Source organism: Rattus norvegicus, chromosome 6 (assembly GCF_021556685.1).
Source record: "Rattus norvegicus strain SHRSP/BbbUtx chromosome 6, alternate assembly SHRSP_T2T, whole genome shotgun sequence".
Lineage (NCBI taxonomy): Eukaryota > Metazoa > Chordata > Mammalia > Rodentia > Muridae > Rattus > Rattus norvegicus.
The window spans coordinates 40,181,223-40,200,336 of NC_141539.1; the positions used below are offsets into that span (position 1 = coordinate 40,181,223).

The 19,114-nt window shown below is 38.2% G+C and overlaps 1 protein-coding gene across 11 annotated transcripts in view; it reads right to left on the reverse strand.

The window, feature by feature from the left end:
• Nucleotides 1-6,107: 6,107 nt before the first annotated feature.
• Nucleotides 6,108-19,114, reverse strand: part of Gen1 (GEN1 structure-specific endonuclease) — a 31,386-nt gene continuing 18,379 nt past the window's right edge. Inside the window, exons 8-16 of one of the 11 annotated variants that reach the window (XR_015621739.1) lie at nucleotides 18,724-18,874; nucleotides 18,043-18,079; nucleotides 17,196-17,276; nucleotides 16,149-16,279; nucleotides 13,778-13,839; nucleotides 13,326-13,406; nucleotides 12,487-12,535; nucleotides 10,966-11,109; nucleotides 7,078-10,326 (exon numbers count right to left, since the gene is read on the reverse strand). Coding sequence is in view for 2 of the 11 variants with exons in the window: in NM_001434077.1 (NP_001421006.1) it covers nucleotides 9,005-10,326; nucleotides 10,960-11,109; nucleotides 13,778-13,839; nucleotides 16,149-16,279; nucleotides 17,196-17,276; nucleotides 18,043-18,079; nucleotides 18,724-18,874 (1,934 nt within the window). In the remaining 9 variants the exon portion in view is untranslated. 11 annotated transcript variants of the gene reach the window in all.

A 19,114-nucleotide genomic window follows, 5' to 3' on the forward strand; every position in this document is an offset into this window, starting at 1 on the left:
CGGGGGGAGTGACATATGCCTACAATCACAGCACCCTGGAGGGGGCAGGAAGAGAATCTTCATGAGACTCTATCTCAAACAGAAACCAGAACAAGAGTCTGGGATCCATACTATGTGAGGAGAAGCCATGGCAGCTCTCACACAGAAGGACGTTAGAGTGAGGTTTATTTGTGGTGTACTGTCTAACTTGTGCATGTCCTATGGAAGTCCTCCTGTGCTTCTAACCAGAAAGATTAAGTTTGAAAGCTATTTTTAAAACTCCTACAAGAGAAGAAGACACGTGCCCTTTAGAAGTAGTTGTGCAACCAGGAGACATACTTCCTGCTTGTGTGGCCTCAGGCATATCTTGTTGGGTTTTTTTCTTTTTTCCTTTTTTCAAAGTATTTTTTGTGCTCCAACCATATTTTTTTTTTTAATTTATCCTTTTCTCAGACATTACACAGGCATATCCTTTTACTCCAAGTTGCTTTTAAGATCAGTTAGAAGAAAAAAGAAAAAAAAACCACTTAGGGGTGTCTCATTGCAAAGGACAAAAATGGAGATACTTTCAGTCCTGGCTTCTTTAGGAGCTGGCATGTGACCAGTGTCACCCATGTAGAGCTCTTCAGGAGAGAGGCAAGCCCAGGAAGTGTGGGATCTAGTGCGTGGTCTGTCACTCACATTCTACTCCCCCTTTACAAACCATTGCCTCCCCAAGCCCTGCACACACACAGAGACTGTGATCATTATTTTGTCTAATTCGGAATCTTTAAATGAATTTAGGATGACTTCTTGTTCATTAGGATGGGTTTCCTGAGATTCTGGTTACTCTGTTAGCTTGCTGTGAGTTAGATGGTAGATGCTGTCAACAGTGCCATCCATCTACCCACGTGGACTATGTAGAAACCAAGCCAAGGAGCCACAAGTGGAGAGAGAGAGGAAGAAGTGAACTTTAAGCTTGGAGTTAGTTGCTCTGGGTTCAAATCCTGGCCATGGTGTTTGTCAGACCTTTGATATGAATAAGTGCCTGTCCTTAAGATCTGTTGTAGGGCATAAACAAGGAACTTGAAGAATGTGTGGTGCATAGCAAAACTTTTGATGTATGCCTTCTTCTGTGATTGACTTTTGTATAACACTTTCCAAACCTGGAACTACCTCATAGTAATCATTTTGCCTAAATTCTCATCCCTTTTCCTGTGTAGAAATGACCATCATCTCAAGAAATGCTACACATTATAATGAGGCACATGTCAAAGAGAAGTTTTTCCTAATGTGTAGATATGACTAGTAAAAACCAGTGTGTTGGTCCTTAACATGTAACTGAGAGTCATGAGATCGGTTAGCAGATAGAGGAAGAGAAGGTGAAGTCTCCAGAGACTTGTCTAGGGATGCTCACCTATAGCAATGAGGGTAACTAATTATCCAGTCCACAGCCACATGGGCGTAAGAAAATGTCCTTTGGTCTGTTTCACAGGATGCAGACTTGCCTCTGCCAAGTCTTTTGACACTTCTGGAACCATCGCAGCTGTTAAGTGGCGGGGCCCTATTGAGGCTTAGTCTAGAGATGTCTGTGTTTGAACAGCCCTGTAAAAACTGCCTGCCATCAGACAGCTGGTCACAGCTTTTCTTTTAACAGAAAATGTGAAGACTTGTGGTACTTACACTGGTGTTTTGTAAACCACTTAATGATTTTAGAAAAAAAAATATATATATAAAATATATATGCCATTTTGGGCATGCACTCAGGTTAGGGGGAGTCAAGATATAACAAACCTTGGGACATAATCATGCTTAAGATGATTATACTCTTAATCATGTAACTCCCACGAAGAGGTTCTGCTTTGGTGCTTATAAAGGCTTTCAAATATTGTCAAAATGATGAGTACAGAAGGGCCATCCAACTGCTAATGATTCTCCACTGCCAAACCAGGAAAAATTTATCCTTCCTGGAAAAAAACAAAACAAAACAAAACAAAACAACCAAAACCATTTCTTGACTGAAAAAAAAATCACCTTTTTGGACTAGTATTGTGTCATACTGACTCTGTAGCATGTCCCTTTAAGGCAATGTGGCAAGTCCTTTGAATGAGCCTAATGCAAGCTGTTAGCTGAGACCGATAAAAGGTTTTTCTGGCTTAGAAGGTGATAAACACTGCTATGTCAATCTACAGATGAAAGGAAGCTACCCTAGGGATGTCTTATTTAAGTCTTTTACCCCTATGTGCTACAGAGCAATAGGAGTAGTCACCCAGAAAGCATCTCACAAGGACACCTTGAAGTAGCTGAAGGTGACTAGTGATCAAGCCAAGGGAGGGACCCATTCAACTGGGTTTGGTCTTTTCTTCAGACAAATTGAAGAACTAAGACCCTGAATTCACCACCAGTCAGTATTCGCTCACTGAACGCTTTCTTTGCTAATCCCTGTGTGGATGTTGAGGATTCAGAAACACTAGATGCTTGGTGTAGTGTAGAAAAAAAAATGCAAACAACCCCCAAAACACTGCCAGGTAACATTTCAAAAACATATAAGGAATAGTAAGGCCCCAGAGAAACAATGTTATTAGAGTATTAGAGTAGATGTTTACATCCAGTTTTCCATGAGTTAGCAAGTTGGTAAAGTAAAAAGGGCTAAGGTATTAACTCCTGAACAAGATTCTGAGGAATACAAAAATCAAATTTAATTCTAGCATCAGCGAGGAAATGGAAGAATTTTTAGAAGATAAATATTGTATTTCATTGAGGTATGGATAATAATCTTGAAAATACAAAAAGCAAAAGTCACCTAGGATGGTAAGTTACTCCATTTGAATGGCTTTTCAAAAGACAAGGGACGTATGCATTTCATGAGCAAAGGCATTGATCTCTGCTCAGTGAAAAGCAAGTGCTTTTGAGAGGCTAACACTTGAGCTTTACAACAGAGAATGCCTCATGCTGAAACTAGAGACTGCCATAGCCATCTGAGCTATGGAGTTCCTAGGCTACATTCTGCAAAGAAAGTATATTGCTGTGTATAGGTTCCAGTGGGCTAGGGAGAGGCCATGCATACAACAGTTGGTGTACTAAGATATTTCCTAGTACTCTGTACACACAAAACTTAAAAGTCTTCCCTTTTGCTTGCATTCTAGTTTGGGAAATAGATAATAAAAAGTCACAAGCAAACAACTGCACAATATGTCAGGCATTGGTAATAGAGCTGTAGATTGTGGTAGAATTATACTAAAAAGTCAGGAAAGATGTCCAGGTCTGAGGCAAGAACTGAGTGTACAAAACATATTTACAGATACAGAGAATCTCCTCCACTAAGTAGGAAATCTGACTTCCACCTTTAGTGGTTTTTTATTAAAAAAATAATATGTTTACGGGCACCCTGCATGTATGTCTACACACCACGTACATGCCTGGCACCCCTGGAGGCCACAAGAGGGCATTGGGTTCTCTGAAACCAAGTTAGAGATGGTTGTGAGCTTCTATGTAGATGCTGGAAGTTCAACCCAGTTCTCCCTAACCACCGAGTCACCTCTCCAGTCCAACTTTAGCATCATTTTAACCCAAATGGCCTAAAGAAATTCCTTTTAAACTCACAAACACATCACCAATTGCCACACAGAATGTAAGAACTATGCAGGAAAACTGCGCTTAATAACTGTGCTGGGTGACTGGATGAACATTAGTTACCAATTGTAGTTCTGCAAATACATTATACACTTTCCAGAATTATAACCATAGCTCATAGGTTCTTAGGATCTCTTTTAGGGTGCTAACCTGGTGAGCTTCCTTTTTCCAGGTATCGCTACCCCATATTACCTAGTACAGGATTTTTACTCAAAGGCAGTGTTTGGGCTCTATTTAGCTTGAAATTAAATCTGAAATGCTCTTCCAAATGATAGTACCTGGCATCTATCATCTGTTAAGTGCCCCAATGTGCCAGCAGTGGCAGTTAATTTACAGAAATTAAAACAGGCTTGTAGGATGCATTCATCACTTAATCTCTAGGGCCTAGTGATGTCTATCACTTAATAGATGTGACATAAATATTTCAATGAGTCTCAGAAAGGTGAGGAAATATCTGGGGAAATCTGTAGCAGAAAAGCCCTTGAAACTAGGCATAGCTGACAAAAAAAGCATTTATCATTGTTACCCCATGGAAGAGAGTCTCCCTCAGTGTGAACTATAGAAGAAAGCCTAAGGACTTCAGCCTGACCTCACAAAGTCTGTAGCAGAGAAGTCAGAGAAGGGGTTCAGTGTGGAGGCAAAAGAAAAACCAATTTGTAGGGCTCAAGTAGCCAGAGGCAGACTTTTAGTAGAATATTTGAAAGCCAACACAATGAGGTGATGAATGCAAATATAAACAAAATTTCATAAGAGAAGTCTACGCACAGGTGTCATGAGTCTATCAGCAAGAAACCAGAACATACAACAGACTTTGAGAACAGCCAGGACAGTGAAAGACACCTTGAAGAGGGAATGAAAGCTGGTGTCACACCCGAGACTAGTGTCCACAGATTTATAAGGAATCCAGAACACCCATTCCTACCCCATTTTGTTACCTTTATTTCATAAAACTCCAAGAGCACCTATGAATATTATGTATTTCCCTGGATTACATGGTCCTATCTGCCTGTAACAATGCACAAATCAAGATAAGGCACTTGGGAATTTTTAATGGGATATTTTCCTAAACATTCAAGACATGGCAATACAGTTGCCAGAGTTGGTGGAAGCATTGCACAGAACTTAGCTGAATATTTACCACAGCTGGCACACAACGCACGTCAGTTTTCCTTTCTTCCTTGGCAACTTGGGTGATTTCTACCTTGTGGCTATGAATAGTAATGTCAGAGTCACTTGTATACTTTTTTTTCTTTTTTCAAATGTGGTTGTATGTTTTCACTGAGTATATGTCTGGGAGAATTACTTGGTACCTGATATTGAAGAACCATGAAACTTTTTCAAAATGGCTTCCTACCTCACACTTTTACTACAGTGGGTTATGAAGTTCCAATTTATGTTCTTGGCACTATTTTTTTTTTTTAAAGTTTAGCCATCCTAGCAACTGTGAAGTGGGAACTACTGGTGGCTTGCATTTATATTTTCCCAGTTGACTGGAAAAATTTTCATATATATGCTTATTAGCCTTTTTTTTTTTTTGCCTTTAGAGCAGTCTATTTAGGCATTTTCTCATTTTTAGTATATGTGCTGCCGAAGCGAGCACCATTTTCTCATTTTTAAAATTATCTTTTTACTACTGAATTGTAAGAGTTCTTTTTACAGGTAATTTATACCTATGATTTTGAATGTTTTCTCTCATTACAGACTGTTAACACTTATGCCATTTAAAATGTTTAGGTAAAAATCTAGGGTTTTATGCCTATGTTTTAAAAATTTATTCACTTTACATCCAAATATCAGCATTCTTCTCCTTCCAGTACCCCCTTTCAGAAATCCTTCCCCAGTCCCTCTTCCTGTATTTTGAGAAACCCCCTTCTGGGTGTACCCTCCCCCAAAACACACACACACACACACACACACGCACGCACGCACGCACGCACGCACGCACGCACACACCCTCTCCCATTGAGGCCAGCCAAAGCAGCCTAGTTAGGAGATGATCCATAGGCAGACAGGCAACAGGCTCAGGAACAGACCCTGCTCCAGTTATTGGGGGACCCACAAGAAGACCAAGCTGCTTATCTGCTACATATGTGCAGGAAGCCTAGGTCCAGCCCATGTATGTTCTTTGGTTGGTGATTCAATCTCTGGGATCCCAAGGGTGCAGGTTAGTTGACTCTGTTGGTCTTCCTGTAGAGTCCCTGTCCTCTTCAAGTCCCTAGGTCTGTTTTAATGTTGTATTCAAGAAGCCCTTATCCAATCAAAAACGAAAGATTTCAGCCTCTTTTCAGATTTTTAAATTTCATATATATGCATACGCATGTGTGCATGTGTCCCAGGATGCCTAGCTTTGGATCCTAGATTTGGAGTTATAGGTATTCATGAGCAACCCCACATGCGTAGTAAGTGTTCTTATTGAGCCATCTCTCCAGCCCTCAGCCTATTTTACTTTCTCCTAGAGTTTTAGATCCCAAGTTATTGATTCAAATTGCATTTAAAAAAATGATATGAAGGCTGGGTGGTGGTGGTGCACATCTTTAATCGCAGTACCTGGGAAGCAAAGGCAGGTGAATTTCTGAGTTTGATGCTAGCATGGTCTATGTATTGAGAAAAGGACAGAACTGTCCTCTCCTTGGGACAGACGATGAGAACTGCCTTGAATGGAGATGTGATGTCCTCTTACAGAGCAATGGTTCACAGGATGCAACTTCTGTGACATTAGCACCCCTCAACTGATTATCAGAAGCTCTTCAAAACTTTCTTTTCTCTTGAGTATCTTCATACCAAGTTTGCTCTTGGTACATCTGGTCTGGACCTCTGCAGCATCTGTCTAGAATGCCTTTGAAAACCTAATTTAAAGAGTTAATTATTCTACCCAGCCTGTTATAAATGGATCATTTGTTTCCATCACAGAGAAACATGGAACTTCAAACCCTGGTCTCAAGTCATTTTCTAGTAGAGGTAATAATGGACAGGATAGAAAACCTAACCTGTTGTTCTCTTGTTATCTTGTATTAACTTGCAAATATCACTCTTGTCTAATGTCCTACAACCACTTCCCCACTATTGTAAACATCTATTGCTCAAGGGCCTATCTTTTCTAGACAACACAGTTTCTGTACCGTTCTTGGTTTTGAGAGCAGGGATGGGGCAGTTAAATGAACCAGGCACCTGAAAGGGAACAACTTTATATTTACCCTTTGTCCACCAGCTGCATAGATATTTGGTAATGTCCTGGCCTGTGAGCTGAAGATATTACAGGCCTGATATATATTATATTAGTTTCTAGTGGATTAGAAATATCAGTGTCAGCATTCCCCTAGTTGGAAATTCATGCATACATCAAGCCTTGGATTTGAAATGTTGTTAGTTCCCAATAGGTCTGTGGCCATTTCATGATTTACTATCTACCATGAGTACTCTTGCTATTAGATGCACCTGAAGAAAGAAGTATGAGGTAAGGATTAAAATCGTTCTTACACGAACAGCCAAAAATTCCAGAAGCATTTATTGAGACTTGTTTCCCCACTGAATTGTCTTCATACTGGCTAAAAATTCAACTGACCATAATGTGAGGGCATATTTCTAGACTCAATTCTGTCCAACTGATTTAGCATTTATCTACACACCTACCCTTATATCAGTATAAAATATTTAAGTTAAACAGCTTTGTAGTAATCAGGAATCAGGAAGGGTGAATTCTCCAATTGTCCCAAGAAGTGCTATTTTGTTAAATTTCTATCTGAATAATGAAATCAGCTTGCCATGTTCTGGGGGTGGGGAGAGGAGCAAACAGACATGAGATCGATGGGATTGGATTGAAACCAAACAGTTGTTTATCTTCCTCTTCATTGGTTAGTTTTTCCAGACAGGGTTTTTCTGTGTAGCCTTGGCTGTCCTGGAACTTGCTCTGTAGAGCAGGCTGGTATCCAACTCTTCCTCCCAAGTGCTGGCAAGTAAATGCAACAGTCTAACAGTACCACCAAGGTAAGTCTTCTGAGCCACGATCTGCAATGTCTCTTTTTATTTACACTTTCATTTTGTCCATTGTTTTTCAATGGTCACTAATTTTGTCATGTTCAATGTGTTCATTTTCTTCATGTTGTAAACAGAGTAACTTTAATCTTCTTGGTTAAATTTCAGTCATACACTGAATATACAGAACTACAACTATGTAGTTAGTAAACTATTTTTTGAATTTTGCAACCTTGCAAACTTACTCTTCACTTTTAATAGTTTTTATTTTGGTTTAAAAAATTTTTTTTTTGTTTTTTCAAAACAGGAATTCTGTGTAGCCCTGGCTGTCCTGGAACTAACTCTGCCTACCAGGCTAGTCTTGAATTTAGAGATCCACTTACCTCTGCCTTCCAAATGCTGGCATTAAAGAAGTGTGTCACCAAGCCTGGCTTGCTTTTAATACGTTTTTGATGGATTCCTTAGGATCCTCTACTTTCAGGCTCCAGTCACATACAAACAGCTGTAACTCTACATGCCTTTAGGATTTTTACAATTTATGTAAGATTTAAGACTTATAGGAATTAAAGTCAACATTACATGCAAACTAAAATTTAAGACAAAAGGGAACAGTTCTATAGATTACAAACAAAACAGAAAAATAAAATCACAAGAACCAAACTGGAAAGATGGGATCCACACCATTACTATTATTACTGTGTGATCCTGAGGAAGCTTCCAATTCTCTTTTGGTTTACATCTGATTTAAAATATTTCCTGCTTACAGTGCCTGTGAACTTCTGAATGTATATAAGGTAACTTTCCTTACCCAGACTTCACAATCACACTTCACTACACATCCTCTTCCATTTTCACTCCTCAAACATGACATTACTAAAAGTGGAAGAGCATGCTAATGGTTCTTTAACATGAAGGGGAAATACAGCCATTAGGAAGGGTCATAAAAGATACTGCAACACCATTATAAAGTGTTACCATCTTGAGGATGGCTAGACAGTAAACAGTTGCTTTAGACCCTAACATAAGAGGAACAAAAAATGATAAAGCATTTACTTTGTCAAGAAATAATATGTTAAAGCTAGATAATATAAAGATACCTCAAGAAGACATTCAAATGTTCTAAAAAAAAAAAAAACCATTTCAAGTTGTCACCAGAGGCTCATCTTTTATAGTCAAAATTTTAATTTTTTTCCTTTCTTAGATAACTGAGATTGGTCCGACAATCTCCATATACCAGAAGATGACTTTGAACTCCTGGTGCATGATCCTCTGGACTCTTTTAACCTCAGACATGCTGTGATTATAGGCATGAGCCACACCTAGCTGTTAACATTTTAAAATTACAATTTTGATTTAAATGGCACATAGTCATGTACATTTTCTACCAAACCCAAGTTTGCTTGGCTTCTGCTCATGTTACCAGCATTTACACACATTAAATTTAAGTATTATAAAGTCTACTTTGAGTGTTCTGGAACCTGAGCTTTAACCTCTGGCGTAAAGGGAGAGGACTTTCCCAGCAGTCAGCAGAGTCCTCATCCTTGTTATGACATTGTAGAAAACTCTGGGGATTTCTTGCTGGATCTGAGAACTTGTTTTCTTCATCTTCAGCTATTTTAAAAGACTCAGTACACAGTTTGGTTTCGTTAGATTCATCTTTCGGATTTCTGTGTTTGTTGTGAGTACTGTCTCTGTCATGGACTAGGCTATGATTATGAGAGCTGTGTTTCAATTTAGGAGCAGTATACTTAGCTTTCCAGGACACTGCAGCATTCTCTTCATCTGAGGAATCTCTCTCGAGGCAAACACTACTCTTCTTGACAAGGTTCTTAGTTTTCACATCAACTTTTGGATTATGAGGTACAGCAGCAGTTGGCAGCCCAACTTGAAGACTGGAAGTCTTTACTGCTTCGTCATTGAAAGAATAAGGTAAGGAAGTATTCACCCTGAAGTTTTCTTGAAGGAAGTGGCTGTCTAGAACTTTAGAGTTTCTGAGCTCTTTCTGAAGATATACCCCTGTAAGATCCTTCGAAAAATGGGATGAACCACCAGAGCTACTGTAAGCAATGCAAGAGTGATTCATTGTTAGGGGTAAACTTTCCAGGTCAGCATCTGCTCCTACATTATACTGAGGGCATGAAGATTTTATATGTATTCTTTCCTTTAGAGGCAAATCGTGAAGATGTAAACCAGTGATGCTGGAAAGGAGATGCTCTTCAGGACCACTCTTCTGAAGACCTCTATTGGACACTTTGTTGCTTAAGGTACATTGTTCTGATTCATATGACAACTGTTCAAAGGCAGGAAGGATGGCTGATGATTCAGGTTCTGATTGTAAATCTTGAGAGAAAGTGTTTCTTTGAACTGCTGGAGAATTACTAAAAGAAGTACCTGCCCAGTCAATGGTACTCAAGTGTAGATCAGTAATCACAGAAATATTATGGGATGAAGAACTGGGCTGACTACATTCTGAAACTAGAAAATTACTGACATCTTTAGTTTGCTTTACAGCCAAAGTTCTTGGAGAAGGCATTAACTGTTCTTGCAAATTCAAACCAAGAGCATTTTCAGGGGAAACAAAACTACTCAATGAGGGAGAAGTAGACTCCTGTGCTAAAATAGGATCTGGAGAAATTTCCAAATCAATTTTGGGATTCTGCTTGGGGAAGGCTTTTGATATAGGTTCTAAAGTCATAAGTGACTGGGAACTGATCACATCATCTGATTCTGGTAGATGGCTTCCTTTGGGCTTAATTTTTATATCTGAAAAGAAAGAAACAAATATCTTTCCTTTTCTTCATTAGGGTAAACAAACAAACAAACAAATACAAGAAAAAAAAATCAAGCAAAAACAAAAATAGTACCCTAAACCAAAAAGTTAAACCACTAATCTAGGTAAGATTTTTTTTGCCCACCTCCACCCACTACCCAACACATTCCTATAAACATTGTAAAATATTTTCTTTTGGAAAAATGTCATTATTGAGTTACTTTCCTCACTAATCTCTGAGGGGTAAAGAAAATGAACTTACAACACAAAACATATTGGCAGGAGCCGCTCTAAACTTAGCGAGCGATAGCATCACAGCACACTTGTATCCTGTACTTAACTTATTCAAGTGAGTCAACACAGTGGTGAGCTCCCAGCACTGTTTTAAAAGGACGTGTGTGGGGCTTGGTACAAGATGTAGAGATAGAATACTTGGCTGGTAGGCCCTAAAGTGTGGTCCCAGCACAGCAGCACCAAAAGATCAAGTACATGAGGACACAGAAGCAAGAGCACTGTTCTCACTCTTGATTTACAAAACTTTCAACTAAATGTAGACACGATCAGGATCAGTTCAGACAGGTCAGGTGACTCTCCAGAAACACTAGAGCATGGCACATTCAACATACCCTTACTTTTCTGTTTCTTCCCTTTAGTTTCTGACTGTTGTTTCTGGTAGATAGCTACAACTTCAGGATAGGCTGCTTCAAACAGTGATGCTTCTTCGATTGTAAGGAGATCCAGTCCTCCAGGTTGTGTATCTTCTACCGAATAATGTTCTAGATTAAAAATATAACAAAGCAGACAACTAAAGATTTTAAAACAGATAGATAATTCACCACAAACCTTGCTCTACGACGCTGTCGTTTCTCTATTATTTATTCCTGGTAGTTTCATACAGAAATAGAGTATCCTGCTCACTTACTGTAACCTCATTGCTCTTGCTGGCTGCTGGCTCTTTCCTTCCTCCTCCTATCCTCATGGATTTTGTTGGTGTTGATTTTTAAACTGACTTTACTTCCTTTTCCTATTAAGATCTGAAAGGGAGATTTCTTCTCACGTTAAAACTTTAAATTTTCTTGTTTCAGAAACGGCAGCATCAGTTGAGAGAACAGATTCTATCCAGTTTCCTTCAAATTTCATAACTTTATTTTCTTTAAGGCTGAATAAAATGCTATAGTGTTATTTAGTATAATTTTTCATGATTTATCATTTACTGCTATACATCTAGATTGTGTCTTATCTAACGTGACTACAGTATCAATAAGTATGTATGTTTCTGGAAGGACAGTCCTTTGAGAATCTGCCTAGGATTGGCATAGCTGGATCCTACAATAATTCTATTTGTTTATTTAGTTTTCCTACTTTTTAAAAGGAATTTCTATGCTGATTTACACAGTTAGCTGTACCAATTTTACATTCCTACCAACAGTGAATAAAGAGTTTGTTACTCAAAAAAAAAAAAAAAAAAAGATGTAAAGAGTGGGTATGAAGTATTGCTATGACAGACCTGACCATACAGTTTTGGGGAGGATTGTGGAAGGACTTTGGAACTCTGGGCTAAGCTCTATAGGCTGTTCTGAAGGAGCTTGGAAGATAAGAATGTTGAGATCAATGCTGAGGAAAAAGGCCTGGCTTCTGAGGTTTCAGAGAAAAATTTGAGAGTTCCCTAAAGACTGTATGGGGGTCATTGCTTTTCTGAATTAAGATTTTTGTAGTTCCAATCAGCTGAAAAATCACAAGAAACAGCTGTGATTGATAAGAGACCAGTGCCACTGAAGAGAAACCTTTGCTTTGCCGGAATAACTGATACTTCTAAGATGGGGATGAGAAACTAGTGGTGATTAAGAGTGAATCAGCAGAGAGGTGGTGGCACACACCTTTAATCCCAGCACCAGGGAGGCAGCACTCTGGTCTACAGAGCAAGTTTCAGGACAGCCAGGGCTACTCAAAAAAAAAAAAAAAAAAAAAAAAAAAAAAAAAAAATCCTGTCTTGAAAAAAACAAAACAAAACAAAAAAGAAGAGAGAACCATTGAGTGGCTGTACCTTTTGCAGGCAGCCAAACCTGGTATTATGAGCGTCACCTAAGTGGTTGATTTTGAAGACCTGAGGGAGTTGTGGAGAAGAGCTGAGATTTGGTACTGTGAGGGCTTACAGGAGGTCACTGGTGAAGATGAAGCATCTGTGCAGTTCAAGATCCAGGACTGAAGAGGTCATGCAGAGGTTGCGGTTCAGCACCATGGAAAGAACCAGGAGAGGCTATTGGTGAAAGTGCAGCCCAGTGGCAGCGGGAGAGGACTGGCAAGGAGAGCAGCAGCTCTGACATCAAGGCAATCTATGCGACATACTCATATCACATAGCAGCACTTATACTCATATCACACAGCAGCACTTATACCCATATTACATAGCAGCACTTATACCCATATCACACAGCAGCACTTATACTCATATCACACAGCAGCACTTATACCCATATCACACAGCAGCACTTATACCCATATCACACAGCAGCACTTATACCCATATCACACAGCAGCACTTTGGAGTCCCAAACCTGATCTGAGTTCTATACTGCTGAACTTTGGTTTGACTCGAATGTGACTCCAACTGTGCTCTGGTTCTTCCCTGATAGAGTAAGAAATTATTTAATTTATTTTGATTTTATAGGAGCCCACAGTTAAGAGACTGGATTTTTAGAGTTTTCCATAGACATGGGATTTTAAAAGAGAAGTTGGAGATTTTGTTTTGTTTTTGTTTGTTTTTTTAAGAAACTGAACTTTTAAATATTTGAATTGGTAAAGGTTGTGGAATTTTTAGCCTATGTTTGTATTTTGATATTAAAATGAGGTAGAAGGAAAAGAACTGAATCCTGCAAATTGTTCTTCAATCTTCATTTACACTATAGCATGCCCTTGTGTGGCTGATCCCCATAATCCTATACATAAATAAATAAAAATAAAAGCCCATGAGTCTGTGGTCATTTCCACCCACTTTTCTGGTCTGTAGTCCGGAAGCTGATCCAGAGCTCACACTCTTTTGATGTTGTAGCAAAAGTACAAGTTCCTCTTAAAACTAGATATAATAGGGGAAAGGGAGAAAGTTTTTAGCTACTCGTCACTCACCCCCATTGCTTTAGAAACAGCTTAATATAAGACCCCAAAGACAAGACAGTGGTGGAACCAATTTCTTAAGAAATACAAATCACAACTACTTTGGCATTATTTCCAAACATTAAAGAAATGTCAGAGACATTAAAAGTAAAAGCACTTGAATTTTATCACCTTTATTAGTCAATATGTATTTAAAATAAAAAGGTAAAATAAAAACATAAAATTTATAGTGCATGTGATTTTTCATAAGCATGTATGTATTTTATATATTCGCTACTTTACATTTGAATCAAATGCTATAAATTAAACATTCTGTGTATAACCAATACATACCAGGCTTTTCCCATTCTATTTCAAGACAACAGACTCCATTTCTGATTCGAGGTTTAACAATTCTGAAAAACAAATTCATATTACCAAGGTCTAAATATACAAATTATTTGTAAAATTTTAGCTTATACACTTCAATCTCCATTAATATTCGATGTAAAAATATAAGGAATTACTGCCTACATATTCTTTGGAAATAATTGAGTAATTTCATTGTGAGGTAGAGTTGAAAATTGTTGGATTTACTCAATATGTGTGTGTATTATATTTATTCATTTTATTTTATGTGTGAGTGTTTAATCTACAAGTATGTAGTTGTATATGTACCAGCTGCATGCCTGGTGCCCAAGGAGGTCAGAAGAGGGACTCAGATGCCCTGGAACTGGACTGGCAGGTGGCTATGAACCAGCAGGTAGATTCTAGGAACTGAACCCAGGTCCTCTGCAAGAGCAACAAGTGTTCTTGACCTCTGAATGATCTCTTCAGTCCCCATTGTATTTTCATTATTATGGAGTATCGCTTTTTCAATGATTTCTGTTTTAAAGTCTACTTTGTTACACTTCTTTGGTATTTGCCTACTAAATCTTAAATCTTTGTTTTTGAACTTTGTGCACATAGTTTGCATTTTTTGAAATTTTTAGTCTTCACTTATCCAATGTAATCTGTATTTTTTAAAGTTATTTATTTTATTATATGAGTACACTGTAGTTTTCAAACATACCAGAAGAGATTATCAGACCCCATTATAGATGGTTGTGAGCCACCATGTGGGTACTGGGAATTGAACTCAGGACCTTTGGAAGAACAGTCAGTGCTCTTAACCCATGAGCCATCTCTCCAGCCCGTAATCTGCATTTTTTTTTGGTTCTTTTTTTTTTTTTCCCGGAGCTGGGGACCAAACCCAGGGCCTTGCGCTTCCTAGGCAAGCGCTCTACCACTGAGCTAAATCCCCAACCCCCGTAATCTGCATTTTTATAGACAAATTTAATCCACTTACATTTATTGTGACTAGTGAAAGCTGGACTCATTCAAAACTCTGTTTTATGTTAGCAGTTTTTTTCTTTGCTACTCACTTTCTCTTTCATATATACTCTTGGATTTTAACTGTAATTCTGTAATTATTTGAATGTCATTATATTTCTAGTAGTAACATATCCATACACAACAATCATAATACTCTCAAAAAATGTATTAAAGATTTAAGACTAACATTTGAAATACAATCTAAGATAAAGAGCTATACCATTTATCAATCGTTATGTGAATATAACTATGCACGTGTATAATTTCACTCAGTTCATTAAAAAAAAAAAATTGACCAATGTTTCAGCCCACATTTTCCTCCTGGCTTCTTCACTCTGTTTCTTGATGTTTACTTTTTAAATAGTACTTTGTAAGCATGTGTGTTTGCTTGTTTTGAGAAAGGGTTTCACTATGCAGCCCTGGTAGGCCTTAACTCACAGAGATGTGTTTGCCTTGGCCTTCAGCTTTGAGATGAAATGAGTGTGCTATACTTAATAGTTTTTTTTTTTTTTAAGACACAGTCTCACTATGTAGCTCTGGCTGTTCTGGAATACATTATGTAGACCAGGCTGGCCTCAAACTCAGAAATCCTCCTGTTTCTGCCTCCTGAGTGCTAGGATTAAAGGTGAATGCCACCACTGCACAGCTGCTTAATAGTGCCATAATGAGAGTCTCATGCAGTAAAAATCTCCCAGTCTTCAAGTACATGAAGAAGCCTTTACTATGAATGGCAATACCAGTCATTTTTACTTTACAGAATTACTCCATCATTTTCTACTTGTCTTCTGGTTCATTGAAATAATTCTGTTCAACCTGGTTCTTTCTGTATTTTCTGTTCATTTTTAAACTTTTTAAGTAGCATGCTTTAGAAGTTGGAAGTACGTCAACAGTTGAATTTACTATGCTGTCTTGAGTTTGTTGTGAATGTGAGGTCTTAATATGCTTATAATTTCTGGGTTTTCCTCCACTTTTGGAAAATAGATACCATACCCATAGGGAGCAGTATTAACACTTCTGATTATCAAATGTTCAAGTGGAAAGAGTTTTCATCACAAAATTCCTTTTACTAATAGTTTTAAAATTTATTTTAAAATTGAAATACTTATTTAAAAAATAAAAATTATTTTTTAGATTTATTTTAAACATATTTGTTTTGCCCACATATATCTCTGTATCACAAAGATGCATGGTGCCTACAAAAGCCTGAAGAGGGCATCAGATCCCCTGGAGCTGGAGTCACAGATGGTTGTGCAGTGCCATATGGGTGCTGGGAAGTGAACCCTGGTCCTCTGCCAGAGCAACTGTTCCTCTTAACTGCTGAGCCACGTCTCCAGCCCCAACCACACATTACCTAATTGGCTGTAGTTGATTGGAAGTCTTTCTACCAAGTTTTCTTTCTATCATGTCATAGCGGGTCAAAAGCACCAACAATTTTTCACACGCATAGTGACTGGGCCACTCCATTTTTTGAACAGTAAATCTCTATAAATACAGTAAAAATAAATGTTAAAATAAATATTAATTTTAAAACAAGAAATACTCCCAAGACAGTATTATTTTTGCTTTAAGAGTAGTGCTAAAGTAATATTAATGAGCATATTTCCAGAACAAAACCAACGAGCTCCCTAAGGAGAAAGTGACAAAGGACAACCTGGTTGAGAGGGTTCTCTATTCAGAATGCCAGTTTATGTGAGAGAGGGTGGGCTAAGCTCCTTGACACCTCCTAGGCCATTTTTCAGTCTGTAAATGGAGAGAATGTAACTCTGTTGACAGATTAAGTAGATTAAGTGGGAAGACATTTAATAAGTATAATAGTTGTCAGCAAGGTAATGTGCAAGTAGATTCATTGAGCCATCTTTTCCCCTAATTACAACATCAGAGGTTAAAATAATTTCATTTAACACTCATGGTGATTTGATGAGGTGGTGATATTACTTCTATTTTTTTTTTTTTTTTTTCCGGAGCTGGGGACCGAACCCAGGTCCTTGCGCTCTACCACTGAGTTAAATCCCCAACCCCATATTACTTCTATTTTAAGGACATTTCATATTCAGTATATTTGATCTTAGCTGGCACCCCTTGCCCTGAACCTTCTTTTGTAGACATATTCCTGGATTCAATTTGTCTGCACATGGTAACTGAGACATCTCTCTGAGAAGCAGTCTGTGTTTGCCTTATGGTCTGGAAAGTATGGATCTTATACAGCCAAGGGGTAAAGGTTAGAGATGAATACTGAATAACAGTGGGGCAGTCAATAGATACCTGCTTTAGTTCTTAGAACAGTCAACACTTATCTGTTTTAATTTTTAAGTCTCCTCTCACACATGGAAGCTAACAGCCTTCTGATCTTCCTTGAATCTAATTTTGCATTATTAAGTAAGAATTTATTTTCAGATACCTGAAACAATAATAAATCAGGTCTTTGGTACCTGATCGGTTTTAACAGTTTATTCTTATTCGAAAGGAATTCTTGGATGACCTAAGTGAAAAATAAAAAGACAAAAAAAAAAAAAAAAAAACAAAACAGGGATCAAGATTTAAAAGTAACTTTTATTCTCCTGTCCTCTCCAAAGGCTTTCTGCCTCCTTCTGCTGACCTAGGCCTAATCTTGGAAGCTTCTAGGCTCTATACAATCTAATCTAGGCCTACACCTAGCATGTTTTCAGCCTCTGAGACTTACTGCTGAATAAGCTCACCCCTTCAGTTCTTTCTGAATTCTGGCTGGCTGGTTCATCTCAGTTGTTCTGCTCTAACTCCTCTCCAAGCTGACTGATTTAATCTGGCTTCTCTCTCTGTCTCTCTGCCTCTCCTGAATTGCTCCTTGGCCTCATACAAACCTTGGTAATCTGTTCTAATCTGGCTTCTTATTCTCTAGCTCGATCTGTCTTCATCTGTGTCTAGATTGTTCTGTCTCTACAGCCTGTGTCTCTGTAACTGTCCCAGTAAAACGGCCTCTGAATTCCAGGAACTCAATTCTACTGCCTACCCCTCAACTCACTGACTCAACCGAACTCACTGAAGAGAACTGCCTAGCACTCAGAAATCTGCACGCCTGTCTCTTGAGTGTTGGGATTAAAGTTGTGTACTGGACCTAAGCTTCTCTTTATCTGAAACTTGCTCTATACCAGGCTGGCCTTGAACTCAGAGATCTGCTTGCCTCTGTCTCCTGGGATTAAGGGCCATGTTCTGAATTAAAATTTCTCTACACAACAATTAAAAAAAAAAATACACAATTGGATCATTACCTCATGGAATGGAAATCCTTCGCAACTGCAAGCTTTCCTAGAGGTAAATTATATATTTTATCAATACAATGAGATAATTAGACAGACTGAAGTCTCATCCAATCTCCTTGTTTTATAACAAATATCCACCTACAGTATCGTATATACAATTATCAGGCCTTTCTCTGAAAAACAAATTGCTACCTTTTCAGGTAACAATTTATTTTTACTTTATTTGCTTTATTTTTACTTTTTATAATATTTAACTGTGTTTCTGTGATTTTGTGTGGACGTGTGGGCAAAGGTCAGAGAATAGCTTGCTAGAGTAGGTTTTCTCCTCTACCATGTGTGCTCTGGCGATTAAATTCAGGTTTGGCAGCAAGCATTTTTACTTGTTAATTCATCTCCCCAGCCTCTTAGATGGATTTTTTTTCTTCTTCTGGTTTTCTTGAGACAGAGTCTCATGATGTTACTCTGGCTGGCCTGGAACTTGGTATGTAGACCAAGCTGGCCTCTCTGCCTCCTAAGTGCTGGGAATTAAAGGTGTGAGTCCCCATGACTAGCCCAGATGGATGAACATTTTTTAACTGAATGAAGAACACAGTATCTTCTAGACATATAGGTGAAGGTTATTGGTAAATCAACCAAAGGTATTTATACAGGTCATAACAAAAAAAAATTAAGTGGCTAAAAGAAACTTACTTTTTAATATTGTTTTCTATTTCATTTAGTTGCCTATTATGGTCTGTCTGGTGCCATTCACAAGGACAGAGGTATTCATAATCATGTGGTTCACAGTATCTATCACTTTTACATAGTGTGCACCCATTGCGTTCATGATCCTTAGGAGAACCTTTTTGGAGACACAAAGATGTGTGATTTTTTTATTGCTTTGCAGAATTGGCTTCAATATACCCCTTTTCTCTCCTGTCATCTAAAATTTCAAAGTTAGTATTGTCTAGTACAGTGGGTTTCAGTATGCTTAGGCTGAAAGAATAATGTATCCCATAGTAGTTCCTAGGACATATTATAACTTACTATCATGAATCTGCTCACAAAGTACTCATTTATTTGAAGTATTAATTAATTTATA